Source organism: Dromaius novaehollandiae, chromosome 5 (genome assembly GCF_036370855.1).
Source record: "Dromaius novaehollandiae isolate bDroNov1 chromosome 5, bDroNov1.hap1, whole genome shotgun sequence".
Taxonomy (NCBI): Eukaryota; Metazoa; Chordata; class Aves; order Casuariiformes; family Dromaiidae; genus Dromaius; species Dromaius novaehollandiae.
Window position 1 is genome coordinate 31,047,047 of NC_088102.1, and position 21,668 is coordinate 31,068,714.

At 34.4% G+C, this 21,668-nt stretch overlaps 1 protein-coding gene across 2 annotated transcripts in view; it reads right to left on the bottom strand.

Annotated features, from left to right (window-relative positions):
• Positions 1 to 21,668, bottom strand: part of ARHGAP5 (Rho GTPase activating protein 5) — a 49,551-nt gene that overhangs the window by 2,359 nt on the left and 25,524 nt on the right. For both annotated transcript variants that reach the window (XM_064512375.1, XM_064512374.1), the window contains exons 5-7: positions 10,565 to 10,642; positions 8,973 to 9,104; positions 6,625 to 6,730 (exon numbers count right to left, since the gene is read on the bottom strand). In XM_064512375.1, coding sequence (XP_064368445.1) covers positions 6,625 to 6,730; positions 8,973 to 9,104; positions 10,565 to 10,642 — 316 coding nt within the window. The remainder of the gene's footprint in view (positions 1 to 6,624; positions 6,731 to 8,972; positions 9,105 to 10,564; positions 10,643 to 21,668) is intronic.

Sequence of the window (21,668 nt, forward strand, 5' to 3'; positions counted from 1 at the left end):
AAAATGTCCAGAATAAAAAGGAATGAAACTGCTTCTTCCTTCAGCCAGATATTAACTGACATTTATGGTACTCAAAGGAAAAAGGGATCATATTTTATTGTATGTTAAAAATAAACATAAAACTAAAAAAAAAAACCAGTCAAATATTGATTAAAAGACATCTCTTCAGATTTCCATATTGGCCAGCAATAGAATTTGGCCAAACTGCAAAGAACGGTACCAGTGGAAATTCCATCAACATCGAGGCAGAAAAGTTGAAGCAGATGCCCCTTCCCGAGTCATTTTGAGGAAAAAAAAATTAGTAAACTATGTAAAGTTAGGTCATTTTATTGTGTTCCTACTAGTTAATATAAAAAAGTACAAACAGAAGAGGTCAAATGAATCTTTAAGTAAGTTAAATGCAAAATGGAAGTTCTCTGGCAAAGGGTTTCAGCAATCATTTTGGAATAATAAAAAGAAAGGAATAGGATGCTTTAATGACTGAATATGCAGGTGTTTTAATTTATACAGTAATACAGTTACTACTGTTTATTGAATCACTATCTTGCAAACAGAAAAGGAACAGAAGGGGTTTTTGCTCCTGATTTGTTACTATGTTACTTTTTGCAACTGTAGCTGTGCAGTCAGAAGTATCATAGACTGCACAAAAGAAGCAGAAGGAACAAGCTCAACATCCAGCTTTATCTCCTCTCCAAACTTGCAGCTTTGACCTTATTCTTCATTGCTGATTCTTCCATTGAAATGGCAGTTCCTTCTATACTTCTCCCTCATCCTACCTCCTGTGGTATTTAATCCTTCTATGACTACAACTTACCACCATCAGAGACTTCCGTGCTTCAAAAATCTCTATTTTGCCTTTAAGATGTAAGCAGACAACAATGCAACTTCTATAGTTATTGTGGTATTCTCCCAATACAGTATCTAAGCCAAGCACAATCTTGTATACTCAATGGCTGCTTATTAAAATAAGCACAGATGGGTTAACTTTTAATTTCTATGCTCACTTTCCTCCTGTATTCACTTGCTGTCTTTTCAAGATGCTAAATTAAATTGAGACAGGAACTGATTTTTTTTATACCTATTTACAAGGCAGCAGCAACTATTGCAACTGTTACCAAAATCCAACCGGAACGTCATGAACAGAACATACATTAAGAAGTGCAGAACAAAACAAATCGACTGGAAGAATTTTTGCAAGTATTTTAATCAAGATTGACTACTAATATCCATCCATAAGGATTGTGCTTTTCATGTTCATACCAGCTTTTAAGCAAATATTTCTTTTAGTTTTTAAAAAGTAAAAGAATATTAAGTATATAAACTATTAAAGTAAATTCATTCCCTATGAGACTGCAGATTTGCCAATACAAGATTTAAGAAACAGTTCCATAACACAGAATTAACATAATACTACCCATTACCATCAAAAGGAGGAATTTTCTCTCTATTCTCCCACTGCTCTAGGTACATGCTTCTCTGCTTACACTGGTTAGCTTTGGCACTTGTCACATCCCTCTGTGAGCCAATTTGTTTCATTAAACAGCAGAAAACGTCCCTAGAAAATGTCCCTATCTGGGGGGAGAAGGAGGGAGGGGCATTTTAGTGAATTAAATCACCTCAGCAACGGTTGCAGAACCTCAAAGGACCAACTGCAAGGGAGATTGGGTAACTGAGAGGTAGAAGGTATGGAAACAAATGACAAATTGTTACTTTGTATAAACTCAATTAATCCACAATTTTATACACCAGATTTAGTACTACATTTTCATGAAAAAACATTATTCAATATCAAAACAGTCTACCTCAAGACAGATTAGAACTGTTAAAAAAAAAGTTGTAAGCAGTAATTTCTAAGTTGTAATCAGTAAGCTGTAATCAGCAGGATGTTGCAGGGATCAGTTTCTGATTCAATGCCATTCATTATCAAATACCTTAAGGAAACATGAAGCCATTCCTGGGGAGTTTTATTACAAAATTTTATCTAATGCATGAAATAATTGGAGTAATAAAAAAGATGTGAAGTCTACGGAGCAATACATTTTTTACTCAAGCTGACTCATTAAGAATCAAGCAAAATGGTTCAATACCATATAAAAACACTTCCAACCCAAAATCCTGGAAACAAAATACCAGTGCCTCTTACAGCCTTGGGAATTGTGTTTGGAAAACAGCTCAGGAAAGAACTGACACTGTTTGAAGTGCTAAGAAAATACAAATTCCCAAAGAGAGAGATGTATCAGAAGTTAAAAGTGATCATGGTATAGAAGCAGAGCAATTTCAAAGTTAAAATACAGGTAACTAGATTCCTCTGATAAGCTCTTATGTTCAAACTTTTAACGTTATATTGACAAAAGTTCATATACAGAACAAGTCCAGTTCTGGAAAGCCAATTTTCTGCAAAAGCAAAGTAACAAAGCAAGGTTTAAGATGAAAGTTCATCATAGCGTAAATAATTACCCGGACTTTTTTTTTTTTTTTTTTTCTTTTTAAATAATAGAAGGCCCTTTAAAAAAGGAAAGGCAACAACATTTGAAACCAGTCAGATTCAGGACTAGGTTTCAAAAGCAAATGTAATTGTTCATTGAAATTATTTTCATAGGTCAGTGCTGTATATATAACCAAACTCCACCCCACTCAAAAAAACACAGCCTGATCTCCCCCCCCCCCCCTTATTTTCCTCACTAAAACAAAGTAAAGCATTTTGCTCGAACTAGAGAGAGAATGCTCCTTTCAGCTTTGGCATTTTGAAACAAAAGCAGGCAATTCAAGTAAAAACCTAGTCTTAGGCATGATTCTTAATATTATTAGTATCACCATTATTAAACATTAATAATAATGAATATTTATTTTTAATATAACTAATGTAATATTACTCTTTTTAATAATAAGAGAATCTAACCAATAGGACACAAAGCCATCCCCTCTCCCTCTTATCCAAGGAATATTTAAGCATTATATAGTACACAGAATATCCCAAAGAAAGACACCTATTCCAGAATACTTGTAAGCACGATGGTATGGCTGCTCTCCTATCAAGTGAAAGATGTACCTTCTTCTCAGGCAGAGGAGTTACTTGAACTTGGCTTTCCCATAGCAGTTTAATATGTCTTTTGGGTAGAGCACAGGTCGTGCATTCTTCTCTTCTTTACTCATACTACAATTGTGGTATGACTTTTCCCCCCCCCCCCAATAAACCTTGCAAAAACCTCTGCTATAACTATCTGCAAGTGAATAAGATGCCCCACACCTAAAGGAAGTTGGGCTGCTTCTATAAACTTCATTAAACTTGAATGATATATTGTAAAAGATGTGCTCTTTGAAATTCTGTAGGACCTCTATTAAACATAAAATCAGTCTATGGGATCATTGACACATTCTAGGTTATCCTGCTGTAGAATCTATGAAGCTCACTGACACATTTAGCCTTCATGTTTTCTTGTCCAACAATGCTAGTTTTTTTTAATTTTTCACAAAGTTACTGTAATGTAAGCTCTCAAGGGCAAATAGAACACTATTTAAAATATAAAACTTTCCTAAGTATTTTTCCTTCAGTTGCTACGGACTGTTATCATTTACAATTAAATGCCTTCTCACAAACCACATTGCTTTTTACAATGATAGTCTAGAAAGAGTCAGAATATTTTGTTTTCCAACAATACTTTGTTTTTTAACAAAATGTGTTAAATTAACATCGCAATTTTATCTAGCAGCAACTAGTGAGATATACATTAGAAATTATGTATTAATAAATGTAAGAAACAAAGATTCCCAGCTAAGATACTCAGCTGCAAGTATGTGATTCCTATATTATAGTAGACAAGACAAAGGTAACTGAGCTGCAGTTGCTCTGCAGAAATAGAGAGAAAAAAAAAGAAAAAAGAAAAGAAAAGAAACACTTGAGCAACTTGTCAGTTACAATTTCAATTTTGATCATCAGCAAGAGCAGACTACAAGAATTTGAGAGCTGGCTATAATCCATAGAATCAAAAGCTGTGAAAGTCATAGTAAGCACTAGAATTATTGCTGTTAGAAAATATTTTCATTTATTTACAAAGCATTTATAGCGCTAACTATAAAGGACAGACTTATGTTTTAACAAGCTCATTATTTATTCCAAATAGTGTGAGTGTACACAAATACTCTCAATCTGTTTTGAATAAATTTGGTTAAAAGGATACTTGGACACTGTTCCTCAGTGAAAATAATATTCATATTCTTTTTCCTAAAAGAATTACGCTTTACTTTCAATTAAGGAAAGAAAAGAATCCCCAAAATAGAAATGTAAAATTACATTTACATTCAATAATTTTGCCAAAGAGTTTTTCTTCCTCTATCAGATTTTCTATGTATAATTTCGTTTGAGACTATATGCTAGAGATAAACTTTATTTAATTCTTGGTAACAGTCTTACTCATTGCTTTAACAACAGTGTAAAACATTGTGACCCAGCGGTACAGAAGAGCTATGTTCTTCACTAAAAAGCCAACTTCTTGTCATGAATGAATTCTGACATTTAACAAATAGCATTTCCATTTTAATTCTATACTAGCAGTAATTTACCACAAATTAACCTATTAAAAAAGTAAGTAAACTCAAAAAAAAGAATAACTCTAAAGAATATAGATACAAGAAAGGTCTGAGCTTATTTTAAGATCTTATATATGTGCAGTTGCTTGTGATCAAGCAGTTTTTTTGTTGAACTGAATGCAACCATCTGCCACTGTAAATGAGAGGAAAAAAATGACAGCTTACTCCACTTAAGAAAAGATTACTTTGTTTCTGGCAGCAGGAAGGTAAAATCGGTTCTCTTTAAAAAAGAAGAAAGTCCAATATGTAAGTTATGTAATAAGTATACTTCACATGTCTGTAGATGCACACGTGTTAGAAAACCTGCTCACTTTTTTTTTTTTTTTTAAATTATATTTAGCTCTTTTACTCACAGCACTCCTGGTACTTGAGACTGCAATTTGACGTACAGTACACTCAGCTGTATTGTCCAAGTAGGTAACCAGCTAAAGACATCACACAATTCAGGGATTGACATTGTTCCACTAAATTCAAGTGACATGAAAATTTCTATTTGACCCATTAAGAACTACTGAAACATTTCAGGTTATTGAGCAACTACAGTCAAGTTTCAAACATTTTGTTTTACCTTGGATATATGTAAGCATATCTGGCACAACCTGCAGATCTGTAACATGTAAATCTAGAGAATAATTCTACCCATTGATATGATTCTATCTGTTTTATGGCTAGAAAATGGAATTTCTATTTGGCAAGACTACCTTTCCCTGTAATAGAAAATGCATAACTTGATAAAGGTTCAGAAAGCTGTTGTGGTGTTGGAGAGAGATGCAGAGGTATGCAAAGGTGATATTCACACTATGTAATTTCATACATTTTACTCAGGTGCCTAAGTTCTAAAGCTTCTTATATATTCAACAGAAAGAGAAGATTCCCTCCAAGCTGCCATGGAGTGCACCTAAATTTGTACTCTTAATTTCTCTCTGCTGACTGAATAGCAAAGTTAAAGGCCATATTTCAGCCCATACATTAAATGCCCAAAATTAAATTGTTAGAAATACTATAAAAACACTAGTCTGAAACAATTTAACAACTTAAACATCATGCTTATATATACGAATATAGCTTATTCGTATATATACAAAATTGTCCAAAATGCATTGAAAAAATACTGGCTACTTTTTAAGTCGTAGGTTACTGGGTAACAAAGCTTTTTCTAAATGTTTACATTTGTTTTAGCATTGGTGATGCTAATTCCATCTGTTGGTAAAGTTTGTTAGCCATCTGATCCAGTGTATTTCAGAGAATAATCCTGTTTCAGCTGAATAAGAAACATGAGTAAGCTGGTCTTTTTTTTTTTTTTTAATGACCAAATATTGTACACTTGTGCACATAAAGGCTCAGGTTATGAAATGGTATATGAGATTATAGTAAATTTAGAAACAATCTTTAAAGAGTGAACCAATAGACTTCCATGTGACAGATAAGATTTTGGAAGCAAACAGATGATGTTTACTCCAAGCAACATACATACATTCAATTAGCTTTTCTTAAAACAGTTCTCAGAAATAAAAGGCAAGAAGTAAATTCAGAACTTTCCTTATTTTACTGTTATATATAGCTTTGTGCTACATTTTAGCCATTCAGCACAGTTATTGGTGCTATATTTAGATGCTGACTTAAGCTGGCCCCACTTTAATGGGGAGTGTGGAGGGGAGAATGACCTCCAGGGGTCAATTCAAACCTACATTAATCTATGACTTTAACACCTATCTCCTCAAAGAAATCTGCAAGTGTGGTGTATATTTACCCTTTCAACATTTTTATTAGATATAGCAAAGATTCTTACACCTATGCAGTAGTGATGTTATCAGATATTCATACATCAATAAAACCAGAGAATAGAATACGCAGTATTTTCTTGCAAGACCTTTCTAATCAGCGTTTTTAACTACTAGTTTCAACATCTATACTAACTGATGAACAATGCAAAATGAAACTTTCAGATTTTATAGTCTGTTAATTGTTACTAATACAAATATTTGTTTGCAATTGTTACAAATTAAGCCAAATTTTAATAGAAAAAAAATACTAAACCTGTTTAGATGTGTTATTATATATTTGAAGACATCATAGTTCACAGGATGGAATTTCTTCACAATTTCTTTTAACTCATGTAGTCGTTCTGTTTTATCCAGGATCTCTATAGAGATAAGTAACATTTTATCACACATTTAGAAAGACAGACTGAATAAAGTGTCACTAAATCTTTTTCCTAGTATAAAGGTACGTATAAAATAACCACAGAGAAATATCAAGTAAGAATATGTTGTATAAAATTCCTATCTACGTATTATTGTATACATTAAGTCCTCCATCATAAAGAGGTAACAACACACACAAAGATTTTTCTGCTTTTACATAGAATTATTTATCTGTGTTTAACAGCAGAAAATCATTTTACTCACTCACAGCTGGCTGGTAGAATGATAAATAACAATGTGACAGGGTCATTTCCTGTTAGGTTCTCCTCTGTTTGCAAAACATTGCTACTTGAAATAAGATTTATTCAGAGTGAAGTTCTATAAAGAATTTGCAGAAGGAAGGCATTCTCATGAACTTCGAATATCTTAAGCTTGTCAATTCATCAAATAATAAAAAATATGAATAAGCCTGATGAAGCTATTTTAAATATACTTTTTAAAGGAGAAGAAAGATTTTCAGACCCAGGGGATATTATTTATGTCTCAAAGAGTAATTAAGCCACAAAAAAAAGGACTATGGAATAAAATAACACATAAAAAACTACAACAAATATAGCTACTTGTGATATCAAGTTACATATAATGGGAAGCTGATACTGTTTTGTAACTTGAAATGAAACAACTGAGTTCAGATAACTCAGGATCTGTCAACAAAAACAAAATCCTAAAACTTACGAGCTTTATAGTGGGGGGGGAAAAAGGGGAAAACAGGACTTTCTTGCAGCTAAGCTGTAGGCATTGGTATAAGGACTGGATGAATCCATATTATCCTAACAAATATTTGCATATAGAGGAACATCATAGCTCACTCTCTCAAAATTATCTTCCATAAATTCCTATTGTATATAATTACATTTTTGACCTATCCTACTGAGAAGGAAATCTTGTTTCAATGGAAAGACTTCAATTCTTATTTAAGCTCAGTACATCACAGTTAAGTAATATGTAACCATTAAAGCCTTTCCCACTCATCTCTGAAAACCTGAAACCTAAACAAGTAAAAGGAATTATTACAAAAAAATAATGATACTACTCTTATACCACTTGTGGAAAATACCACTAAAACATGGAAGAACTATACATTCTGCAGTTTGCACTTCCATTCCATGATGATTCGTATTGCAGAAGGAATGCAAGCTCATCTCTATTTTACTAAAAGTTATTTGCATGACTGCATCACTAAAAAGATATCTGCTGTACAAGGGCATAAAGTGACATTAAACATGCTCCAATATGTCCCAAATAGAAATTTAAAGCAATACTAATGGCAATTTAAGACATTAACACCCCACTTATACTCTACAAAAATTAAGTTACTGTATGTTTTGACTGAAATTCAACCAATATGCTTTAAGAGAAAATAAAACTTAACTGTAATTGTATTAAACAAAGGATCTGCTTGAAGAGTATCTCAGAAATATCACAAATGCATTTTTATGGAGATCAACCACAAATATACAATTGCTAATAGAACACATATGAGTCATGTCATGGCCCAACCCTTATGTTTACACTGATACTGTCATGTTGAACAAAAAAGGATAATACTGTATATCACAGTTGTATCCTACAAAAATGCAAACTGTTTCAGAAAAACAGCTATGCTGCAAATGCAATTGCCTAAAATATCCCAAGGAAAAAAAAAAAGATACTCTTTTTAAAAAAAAGGGACCAATTAAGTCATGTTTTCAGTTGAAGTCTCTAAAAAATATCTGTAAGTAACAGATTTAACCATTTCATCTTATAAGGAGTCTGAAAAGAATTTGAAAAAATCCAAAGACAAACATCATAATATTCCACAGACACATCTGATTTCTAAAGCCTACTTTGAAAGTAAGATTTCATGAATGCAAAATCTTTTTTCCTATTCAAAACTGAAACACAGTTCCAAGAGCCGTTATCATATGCAGAACAAATACATAATGGAACAAAGATTTCTCCAATTAAATCTTCTGGGAGAACGAGAAATAATAAACTACAACTTAGGAAAAATAATGCAATAAGCTTATTTTGCCATATAATTCTGTTAATTTTAAACATATCAATAAAATGCACATGCCTAAGCAATTAAAAAATCTATTTCAATGCAGCTAGTTATTTCAATTTACGATGAATTAAAAATTATAATAAGTGCAATCAATACAACTTAAGTAGACAAAGACAAAATCGTTTATTACTTACTTGATGTTTCTAACAGCTCTTGATGCAAAGAGTAAGGAATTAATGGATCTGGCAGATCTGCAAAAAAAGCTTTAAGAGCCCCAGCCACAGCATTTACTGTCACTTCCATAGACTCTAGACTGATATTATGATCTGTAAGACAGAATTAAACAGCGGTGTAAGCAAAACCTACAGCTGCCATTCCTCACAGTATTTTATGGAAAAAAAAATTTACTGAAAATATCAAAAATGAAAACGTTGCCAAACTTTTGTTAAGAAGCACACGAAAACGTGTACCAGTGGATCAATTGCCATCACTTTGATCCACGTGTAATAAAATAGGAGAAAATCTGACCAAAAAAAAAAAAAAGAAAAAAAACAGCACAGGATTAGAAAATAAAAGTTGTTTAACTCTCCATGTGGACTTCAATGATTTTGTCTTTAACTGGCTTCTAACTGAATGCCCAACAATAAGTTTTAAATTTCATTTCCCCAGTTTTTAAAAAAATAACTGGTGCAAAGTACATCAATTTGAAGAATTTAGTTCTTGTGGCCATATTTGAAGCCTTTTAAGTACAGGTAACAAAACATGCCAGTAATTGCACATGGCCATATAATTTACTGCTAGATTCCCAAATATCAGAAGCTATATGTTTTGTAACTAGGGTTTTAAAAAATTTGACATTTAGAATACTACATAATTTTTAATCCAAAACATGAAGTGGAAGCATCACAGGCTGTAGATCTTCTAAAATGTTTCAACGTCGAATTTTTGAAAAACAGGTTTACTTCTCAAAAAGTCCAATCCATCTGAACATCCTGTACTAAGGTGACTGAAGAATAGCCAGCATTTCAGACTAAAACAGATCTAGAAAGCATAAATATGGCATAAAAAATTATCTAATAAAATTCTTACTAGATGATATCTTATTAGGAAGAATTTTTTCATGGACTTAACTTCATGATTAATATCCAAAAGTATTTTTAAAAGCTTTTTCTCTTTGAAAGATCAATCAAGAACATAAACTAAATGAGAAAACAGGAGGGAAAAATAATGCAAACCCTCTCTTTTAAGACATCAAAATGAACAGCATAATCTACAAATCATATTCCAGTATATTCTGGCACTATGATAAAGACTGTATTAGAAATTCATGATCAAGATTTAACTGTTAATCCAGATTATATCATTATAGTAAGTATCAAGATTTTTTTTAAAACAAAAAGAAGCTGAACGCCTAGATGAACCACTAACCTAAGATGCAACATATCAGCTAGACAACTAGTAATTGCAATCTGAAAGGTTACAGAACAAAAACACCTGTTAAGTAGGTAAGAAATGCTAAACAAGATCAAATTGGTTCATCTCATCAAGTAGGTCTCTGATTAAACCAGGAGCAGTTCAGACTGCATTTAAACCCTACAATATTATATATGAAATCCACAAACATCACTTAAAACCTGCACTACACCATACAATATACTAAGGCATTAGGTATTCAACGCTACAAAAGTCACCCTAAAATGCAATTCATTTATATTGCACTGTCTGATTAAAATCTATGGAGAATTAAAGGTCTTTTTTAGCTTTAAATAATAAAATACATCATTACCTTGATCAAATTGCTTCTGAATGTTGTCTTGATCTGTTTTATTTCCACTAACACGGTACAGGCCTTCAGTACATAATCCTTAACAGGAAGAAAAAGAATTCATATACAAGGGTATTTCCTACAGAGCATGACAAAGCTAGTCATAATTACTAGTTCAGAAATTGAAAGTAGGACTATAAATGTAAATGCCTAAGAAGAAACATGTTAACCATTACAGAGATACTGGATTACAAAAATGCACAATACCAGTGGTCTATTGAGTCCACTATTCCATTCAGCGTAAGCCAGAGGAAACCATGTTGTAGGATGTCGAGAATCTGACAGCAGGCATTTGTGGAATAATTCTCATGATACTCTTCCTGATCTCTGCCACACTTTTTTTTTTGATTACAAAAAGTAAGTCATTAAATATGACAATTCTGAGGTTTGATGCCCACAAAAATGTAAATTTAAAAAATCTTCCTTACAATTTGGGCTCAACACCTTATGTCAAACAATAACATGTTAATAAAACACTGTGTAGAAAATGAACTACTTCGAATTCATTCTTAATTTTTTACTTATTAATTTCACAGAATAACACACTTCCATATAACAAGATAAAGAATATTCTGATGCACTTTCCCTTTTATCATTTTCATAAATTTGGTATCCACTTTTTCTCACTTTTCTAAAGTAAATTATCATATCATTTTCATGCCCATCTTTACGGAGTGGGGGAGGAAGCCTCATTCTGGCATTCTAGGTAAATGACATTACACCATATATCCATACTTCCTTTTAGTTTGTGTGTGCGTGCATGCACACACAATACACGCTCTCTCTCTCCCTCCCTCTCTCCACTGTATTGTTTTATGTCCTCTCATCTTGCTACCTTTTTTGCCCACAGCTACTGAGTCAATGAAAGTGTTCATCCTGCTAATCACAGTTACTCAAGATCTTTTTCATCATTAATCTAGAGCCCATTAGGAAATGAAAGCAGCTTATTGTTCCATAATTCTCCAAGGTACCTTTACAAGTGCAAAATTAGCTATATGTTAAGTCTCTATAGCTGGGTATTTTTTATTTTAAAAATTCAAGTTTTGGAGCTCTATGAAATTTCTTGGCTCTTTACCATCACAGCCTAGTAACTGAATGCCTTTTAGATTACCAGGTCCATTCACAGACTGTGGTGACAAAAGAGGTACTGTATGTGTCTTAAGTTACCAAGAGATAGTAGGAATCCTGTTAACATGCCCAGAGATATGGAAGAAAACACAGAAAGCACTTAACTACTTCACGCTGCTAGGAAAGTTACACCAAATAATTTGCTGCTGGCTATCTGCTCTTCTAATTTATTTTTTCCATTTTAATGCCACCACAATTCATATTTCTCTTTACTGGCTCCATCAAGGCTACCTTAGTAAATTTTGAATATTTTGTCTTAAAAGAAAAACAAAAACCAAACTTTTACACCTTTCATTTAGCTTTCCAAATCCACAGCCAAGAGTCTCCCTGTGTAAGTATGTATCTAAACTGTTTGTCCAAAAAACCTGAGCACCACTCACTGACACCATCAAGAAACACAAATTGTAGTGTGGTGACACAAGGCAAGAAATGGTCTCAATGACAGCAAAATTCCTTCCCTTACAGTGAGTAACAACTTTTCACAAATGAGGCTCCACTACAACAGGTGAGGTGATCATTCCCACAACTACTTTCGTAAATTGTAGGATCTAGAGCACTCCATAGCTTTATTCAGCAGATTAGCCTAGTGTACCTCTTCTTAACTTCTATGTTACCCAGACTACACAAGCCTGAAGGAACCTCTGCCAGAATGGTAATTACTGGATACACAGAGTAATTACAGTGCAAGGAATCCAGACTCTTTTCAAGTAAGAGAACTCTACCACTAAATTCACTTACATAGAACACACTAAAAATCCTACACACTCAATCTGTGCATACGAACACTGGCATTTAAAGATTCATGGGATGTTCAATTCACACACACAAAAAGCAAACCAAAACCAAGTGTTTTACTACTGCTTCTTGTAGTGAAACAATTCATAGAATATTGAAATGTAAAGAAAACCCAGAACACTAAGCACTATAAAAAAATAATAATAAAACAGTAGTTTTAGAAAGACTCCCCAAAACCAGGAGGCTCTCATCTAAAGCTGAATTAATAGCTCTATAATTTACTTTAACCAATTATTAAACAAGCTCTCAACCTTTTTATGAAGTGTTACTCTTAATCTTGTATTTCATAGCATGTTCACTTTGACAAAAGAAAAAAATACTTCAATTAATATGACATGACAAACAGCAATTCACTTTCTCTGTATCTGTCAAAGAAAAGGTAGGTGCATTTTTTATCTCATTAAGAAATGGATGACAGATCTGAAGATACTTTAATTTCATTGTTCCCTAGCATATTGACTGTTTGGTCGCTTTGGGCCTGGAGGGAGGGAGAGGACGAAGAGGGGCAGCGTAACCAGAAGTACTCTGTGAAAGACATCAAGATCTTGGGCTTATCTTCATTGTTTAGAAATTATTGACATAATTCCCACGACGTTCCCTTTGAAGAGATACCTTAATTAGCAATACAGCTCAAGTGCACAACATGTGTTCATGAATATTTATTTCAAAACATTTGTCTATAGTTTTCAGTGATTCTCACACACTAATATACTAACGTGTGTGCTCCTCCTCCATCCACCAGGTAGTCAGTCTTCCATTGGGAAAAACAACTGATGCCTGTTTCTCATCCAGTTGAATTTGGGCAGGGCTTCTTCCCTGTTGACTAATTCAAAGTTACAAAACACAAACAGGGTCCTAAATACTAAAACTCAAACTTATACCAATCTTGAGGTGATCACGGACTCAATCAGGTTGGAAGGGGCTTCAGAAGGTCATCCAGTCCAAGCTCCTCCTCAAACCAGTGTCAACACTAAGTTCATAGCAGGTTGCTTAGGTCTTTGTCCAGTCTGGTCTTGAAAACCTCCAAGGACAGATTGTCCCAAGCCTCTCTAGGCAACCTAATTTAGTGCTCCAATGATCTTCCTTTTTTTCCCCTTTCTATCCAGTTGGATGACTTATTTCAATGACCATTGTCTTCAGCCATGTGCCTCATTAAAGAGCCTGGCTCCATCTCCTCAGTAACCTTTCATAGGTATGGGAAGGCCACAATTATGTATCCCTCCAGCCTTTTCCCTTCCAGGCTGAACAAGCCCAGCTCCCTTTGCGTCTCCTCACAGGTCATGAGCTCTAGCTCCCGACCCTTTTGGTGACTGCTAGACTCACCCAAGTTTGTCAACAACTTTCTTGAACTAGGGCACCCAGTATTTCAGATGACATAATAAGTGCCAACTACAGAAAAACAATCAGTTCTGTTGAAGTACTGGCTATCCTTTTGTTGGTACAGTCCAATATATCCTCCGCCTTCATCACTAGCATGACACACTACTGACTCACGTTTAGCCTACTCCCCACCAGAATCCCCAAATCCTTTACATCAGTGCTGCTATTCAGCCAGTCAGCCCCCTTGTACCATTGCAGGCATTTAATCCCTGTAACCCCAGTTGCAGGACCTTGCATTTGTCCTCACTGAACTTCATGAGGTTCCTGTCATCCCATTCCTCCAGCCTGTCTAACATTCCCCTGAACAGCAGCCCTGGCCTTGAGTGTATTAACGCCTCCTTCCATTATGGGATTGCTCACAAACTTGATGACGGTAAACCTTTTACTGTAAGGGTATCTAACTCTGCTGTGCCTGTCCAGAACCACCCATCACAGAATCACAGCCTACACATATTTCACTAGCCATATACCTTCGTAGCCACCTGAGCCAACTTAACTGATTATTATGACTGAAAGATGTTAGTCTAACTGCCTGCTTCATAACTCACTGTTCTTGTTCTTCACTTGCTTCCTGCGCTGCTCCTACCTAGCTGCACAGTCCTGCTCTCTGCCTTGCACTTGGTTTTGACACTTAAGTGATCCTTAAGTTACCAGATGTAACACTAAACAGCAGGACTCTGATCATTTTTGCTGACGTAATATTCTAAGATAGTGAACTCCACTCATTTACAGAGAGGTCCAACAATCACCTGAGAGGAAGAGTGGCAGAAGTATGTGGCAAGAGAGAGTCATCCCCTCCTGGAGGTTACTGGCTGTTACAATAGTTTACCCCATCTAATGAAACTGCACCCTTACAATGCCAAGTCTCAGACATTGGGGCTAAGGGAGTGGCTAGTCTTGTCACATTTGGTTTGCTCAGTACTGCCCAGAACTGACTGCTAAAGTTAGCCTTTAGCTCTCTGAAGCCCTTTGAACAAAAGGAAAGAGGAAGAGATAATCCATCTTGAATGTATGGATTTTGGGGCCATTATGAATATATTTTCAATGATTTACCAACCTTTTTACCTAATATGGCTTAAATAATTCATTTGCTCATGCAGCTCCTTCCCTATTTCTACCCCCTCCTCTCTCTCTGAATTCTGCTCTGTCCCTTTATATGTCAAAATCTGGCCTCAGGGCATATTCATTGGAAATAAGGGACCTGGGTATAACTTGAATGAGAGGGAAATTCAGAGAAGGCAACAGTCTTTTACTCAAATTACCTTTGAAATTGCAACTCTAACAGTGTTACAAAAATGTATGAAACCTCAAAAGCAGTAATTGTGGTACATATACCAAGTACACAACTTCTTATTTCACCTATAGCTCTCCTCCGAGACTTTCCATCAGACATCAAAATAGACCTCGCACTGCAAATGCACTTTTCCTACTTTATGGTCTTCCTTGTCTCACATAAATTAAAAAACTTAAATTATTAAAAATACTTATTTTTCGAATAAGTTTTTTCTCAGTTGTTTCATGTGAAAGGTAACACTGTAAGATTACTAATAGTTATTTACTAAATACTGAATCTAAAATTTCTTGTCATTGAAGCACGTAGATATCCATATTCTACCACAAGGGGAATTATTTTAATTTCAAAAACCCCAAAAGACATATTAAAGTATTATTATTGGAGTGGCACATAGTCGAGCACTGAATTTATGAAATGGGAAATTTGAGCTAGTCTTCATAATATCAATTTGATGCCTCCGTACTTAGTAAAGAAAATGGAGTAAGTCATTTACACCAAATACTTCCACAAGGGCACCCCAGTCACTTAACATTACACACAAAAAATAAACCCACAACACCAAAAGAGAAAAACAAAACAAACACCCTAAAAAAACAGGGGAAAAAAAGGGACTATCAGTCAGCATGAGTAATTTTAATCCAAATAATTAGAAGTCTAGAAAAGTTACAAATAACCAGTAACAGCAGCTGTTGGATAAACCCACACATAAACAGTACTTGAAACTATATTGGTGGTATGTACAACAGCATGAAACAGTCACTACACAACTATAACAAAACACTCCAGCTATAAACATATAAATATGTTAATTATTTACACTTAAAATACTTTAAAAAATGGAATTACATTCAACGGATATTTTTACATGGTTTTGAAATATAAAACTCAATCATACCAGTAACATTGAGGCAATAAACATTATTTTTTTGGAGTTAAACACTAAATTAGCCCTCAGAAACCTGCATTCTTGTCTCAAACAAATCTGACTACTTCTGAGACTGGAGAGCTATCCAACGCTCATGTAATATTAGAGAAATCAGGCAGATTATCCTCCCTATTGTCTACGTGATAATTCGTAAGAACTGCAGTGCCACATAATTTCAAGTCATAATTCATGATATTGATACTGTTAATGAACAGTCTGGCTTCAAAAGTTTTCTTTATCTCAACTCTGTTGCCTATTTTTAGATATATGAATTTGGAAAATAAAATGTACTAAAAAGTGTTATGACTTACATTGGCTAGAATTTGAAAACAGTTAAAAGCTAAGGGTTTCTTTTTTTGCCTCTTATCATAATTACCATTTGCTTTTTTTTTTTTTTTTTTTTTTTAAACAAGAAGAGCCACTACGATTTTCTTAAAAGGCAAAACAGGGCTTTAGTTTTGTTGGTAACAATGTTTCTCTGCTGAACACCTTTCCATAAATCTAGCTTGCAGAACACCAAAGTAGCTGAGAAGTTCATTTCAAGTGATATAACAAAGTAACCTTGTATTCGGTCTACCAGGATAAAACAGCAAAATGCACCAAAAACAACTGTATCATCAAAACATTCTTTTGGAAGACCACAACCGAAAATAACTAATGTCAAAGAATTAGTTTAAGTAGTTCCCCTCACCAGCAAGTTACATACAGATTTAAGAAGAATGTAACACAGTTACATACAGATTTAAGAAGAATGTAACACAGGTAAAACCATACAAACATCAGGCGCTTTTACACTATACTGTGTCATCGGTGATATAAAAATCTGTATATTCTGTAAAAAAAATTACAAATAAGATCATAGGATCTTTACCAGAAGGTACTTTTTCTTTAAGCACTATATATAAATATTCAGTGGAAAGTTTGACAGTTCACCACTACCAAGTTACTTACCTGAGTTATAAAATTATTTTATCTTGATCAATGAACCTATAAAGAAAGAGCTCTAACAAACAGATTACTCACTCTGCTAAATTACAAGGAAGTCAAAAATTTAAATCTTGGATAAATGAAGCATTTTCCTACAATCACGGACAATATGTTAATATCCAAATAAACTTGTTTTAGCCAAGCCTTCCGCATTGCTTACCCAGAAGGGACAGAATTATTAAATTTAAGGTAACAATTACATGGTGTTGCATAATTTTTTTTAATCAGTATGTTCCAACAAGCAAAATAGTATGTGCTGTTCCTGCTCTGTATTAGTAGTATCACAACAGTACAGTTCACTGCTGAAATGAAGGCTCTAATATAAATTTACTGCTTATTTGGTTTGGATCTGCTTAAGCATTAACCATTTTCCTCCCTCAGAGTGTATACTTCCACTGCCATTCAAGAAAGAATCCAAGGGGATGCAAACACTAGATCTTTGAAAAAACAGAAATTATTTGATTCAAAAAAAAAAATATCAGTTCAGAATAAAGATTATTCCTGAAAAATATCAGCCCAGAAACATTAAAAAAAAAAAAAAGAAGAAGAAGAAGAAGAAGAAAAGAAGAAAGAAAGAAAGAAATCTCCAAGTGCCCTGACCTATGATCTCGTCTGTCCACTAGATCTCTATTCATCCTGCACAGGATCAACATGCTCCTTGAAAAGAAAAATGTGTTATTTCAGAAAAGGCTAGAGAAGTTTTTCAGCTCCTTAATTTAATTTTTACAAATTGTCCTTCTATTGAGGCACACATTTTTCTATGTGAAACTATTCCAAAACAGTGTGACAAGACAGAAAAACGTGACAGCATTTTCTACACGCTCTCTATTCTTTAAGGTTTATGTTGAAATAGGAATCTTCAAGGACAATTTCCTATCTTATCTTCCCATCTGAGCATCCAAAGCAAAGCAGAGAAAACCATGTTCTATACTGCATTATTTTTAACCTCAGTCACAACCCAGAAGAGAGGGTACAAAGCACTGTTTTATATAATTTCATGAGGTGGACATGGGGTATTTTAAAAATTTAAGATTACCCCTTCAATTTGACATTAACCATATCTTCACACAAAACCTGCAATTCAGCCTCAATACATACTATATGCAATAATACAAACAGAAATTTATCCCAAAGCCTGCTTTTCCCCAATAGCTCCCCTACCTCTAGTTTCACCAAGGTTATCTGAGGACTTATTTTCAAGAAAGAATAATTTTGCACTATAGAGTACCTGAGGCAAAGATTATACATAAAAAACTTCTCCTTTTCTTTTTTGTTCTTTTTAATAAGCAGAAAAAAGGCTGTAAAATCAAAATAACTTTGAAATAAGGTCAAAACTTAACTACTTTTTATATCAAAACTATCACCTCAGAGAACTGAGGCACACAACATGTCAGCAGCTACATACCAGACTTGACCATAAGATAGCAACTGTTTCTTCCTAATTTGTAAAAGACTTCAGGAACCAAAAAAAATTCTTTAGAAGCATTACAAACCACATTTTCTAAACTGTATAAGATTAGAACCAGACTTATTCCAAACATCACAAGTATATTGCTTAGGTATAAACAAAATACAGGAAATGCATTATGCTTCAAAATGTGTTTTAAATAAGACTTGCTTACTTTTCAAATCTGAAACCTAAGGCTTCGCTCGAATTTCATGGAGACACAAGCACCTCTTGAAGATGAAACAAATTGCAACAAATAAATGTTTTAAGCACTACTTATCAAAAATGGTAATTTGATGAATCATACTCTTAGAATTTAAAAATTCTGCATATGATGAAAAAATTAAGGCATTCAAATCAAATGCTAGCTTTATCTCCTGAGATTTTGATCTAGTCAAATCTGAGATTTGAAAATACTTTTCAATTCCAAAGCCTTGAACATGGTGAGAAATAGATAAGACGACAAGCAAAAAAAAACAAGCAAAAAAACCCCACGATGCTCTTCATGGATCTGAAAGCCATGAAAGTATTTTAAAAGAAAAAACTAAACAAGTCCTTTGTATAGAACAGAAATATAACAGAAATATATTGCTTAGCCTCATTCAAGTAGAGTTGGAACAGACTGCAGTTCTTGATTAAAGAGTATTGAGAAGTGATTACTAGAAAACATTTGCACCAATACTTTCTGGGGAATGAAAGGACCAACCTTGAAAGAAAGATGGTTATTTCCTTATTCGAACATGTGCATGTTCAAAAGACGTAAATCAGCAGACAAGAGAAAGGGGAGATGTTATTCTGACAGCTCAGGTCCTGAAAAGTAGGACACTCAAGTTGTGGCAGACTAAACACCGGTGTGTCTGAAGGTTCAGTTAGTACTGACAGCAGTCTGACTTGCTAAGGGACAGCTGAAATACAGAATGACTCCACAGGGCCAAGGAGCTGATACAATACCTTTATCACAATGTGAATAGCATCCTGGACTCTAGTCCAAAGCCAATGGATCCTGGCCTGCCTTCCTCAGGCCAATGGATCCTGGCCTGCCTTCCTCAGGCCAATCACATCCAAAGCTGGACGCATGGATTTTACTATCAGACAGTCCCAAAGTCAATGCTGTCATTCTATTTCAGTACAGGATATGAAGGCATGTGAGTGAAACATTCCCTTGGAACATGCTCCTCTCTCAAAGCTGGAGAGGTTCTAACAAAGGGGGAGGCTGGACAACAACTTCAATACAGGGTTTGAATCTCATCAGAAATCTACAGGTTATTACCACTCCTTCAATATAGTATCAATATAAAAATAAGATGTACCAAAAACAAAGCTCCCACAGCCAAGTATAAGAGTTGAAAAGAGCAACCAAGAACTACTTGCATAGAATCCAATGTAGGAGAATAAAAGAAATTGTAACATGCTTCAAAAAGAGAGGTTCTATTCCATCTTTACCAAGTGATTAAGAGAAACAGTAGGACAACTACTACTCTTCCAACAGCTACACAAAAAGCATGCATAATGCACAGTATTTGTGCAGCTTATAGGTATAGCTAGAATTAAAAGTTCTCCTGCTTTCAGTACCTGCACAGCAACATTCCACAATGAACAAACATACACGCAATCAGCTAAAAGAAAAGCAGTACATCCTGAGTCAGCACTTCTGAGAAGACCCTGGCATTTTGAAAAAGTCAGCAGCTTGACTAAATATCTTATACCTCAAAGACAGGTCATTAGAGGAGAATAAGAGTATTAAATCTTCTGGCTTATTGAGTTATTTGATGATTTAGGAAAAAAAGAGAAGAGTAGTCATGTTCCCACGCTACTATAGTTTTCTTTCCCATGAGCTGGTGGAAAAAAAAACCTTTGAGATTAAACATTGGACTTCTTGAAAGTCTACCACGCAGTCAAAATGGATAACAGACAAAAACACATTTAAGCAATTTTCTTTAGATCTGGATTTATAATTTTGTTGTTTTAAAGTATTCTTACTAAATTAAACATTCTCAAGCTTAAGATACTACTTTTTGATTCTATAGACTCTTCAAAAACTCATTTGGTCTACTACATTACTGGTGAACACATTAGCCATTTCTAAAGAACACCAAAAGTGAGACAATGACTCACCCTTCTTTTCTTTCCCCCTCTACAGACAGCAGCAAACCCAAGATATATCTACAGTCATCTATACCATTGTATTACTCCTTTCCCTTTTTTCTCCTTCCCCACTTTTTCCTGGGTCAGGTGAGGTAAAGGAAAACAAAAGGGAGGAAAACCAAAAAACAACAACAAACCCCCCCCCCCCCCCCCAAAAAAAAAACAATTCTTACCTTCAGGCAAGGAATCAATAAGAGATAAAGGTTAAAGGTAGATTTATACTTACATCTCTGATTTCCAAAAGATCAGTGCCTGAGGTTTCACCAATTTTTTTTTATTGTAATAATGCAGTATATAAGTCTTCAGAAACAGCTGTTAGGCATACCACCTGTAGCACTTCTGGAATTACTACTCTTAGGGATGGCAGTAAAACCGAATTTTCATTAAAGAAAGACAATCCTTCAGTTTTATTCCTGCTAAAACAGTCACCTTACAACCAAAATTGTATTACAGAACTAAGAAAACATTGATAAGAAGTATTCATCTAATGCTCAGCAATACCTAATAGCATGCATCCACGAAAAGAGAATGCCTTGCTCTTCCTTCAGCTCCAATCATTCATCTCCACTCCCTCTCTTGCTTCAAATCTAACAAATAGGCAACTTCAGAGCAAGCAAGATCTATACACTAAGTGAAAAACAGCACACAGAGGTCACACCCAAACCTCAAAACAACTCCCCACTGTCAAACGTAGCCTTCTCTGTTGGATTAGCAAGATGAGATCTTACTCGCCTCGTGGCCATATAGTAAATAGACTGAAAGCAAGAGAGGGGTCAAACACATAATCATGGAGAAGGAAGAAAGATGAGAAGCATATTGTGAAACGGCACCTTAATATGAAAATATACACACTATTTTACTTGCAGTGGACCATTTATAAAATAAATGAAGTACCACAAACCACACTGTATTAAAACATACAAACAAAAACACATTCACAGAGCACATTTCATTAAGTTCTTCC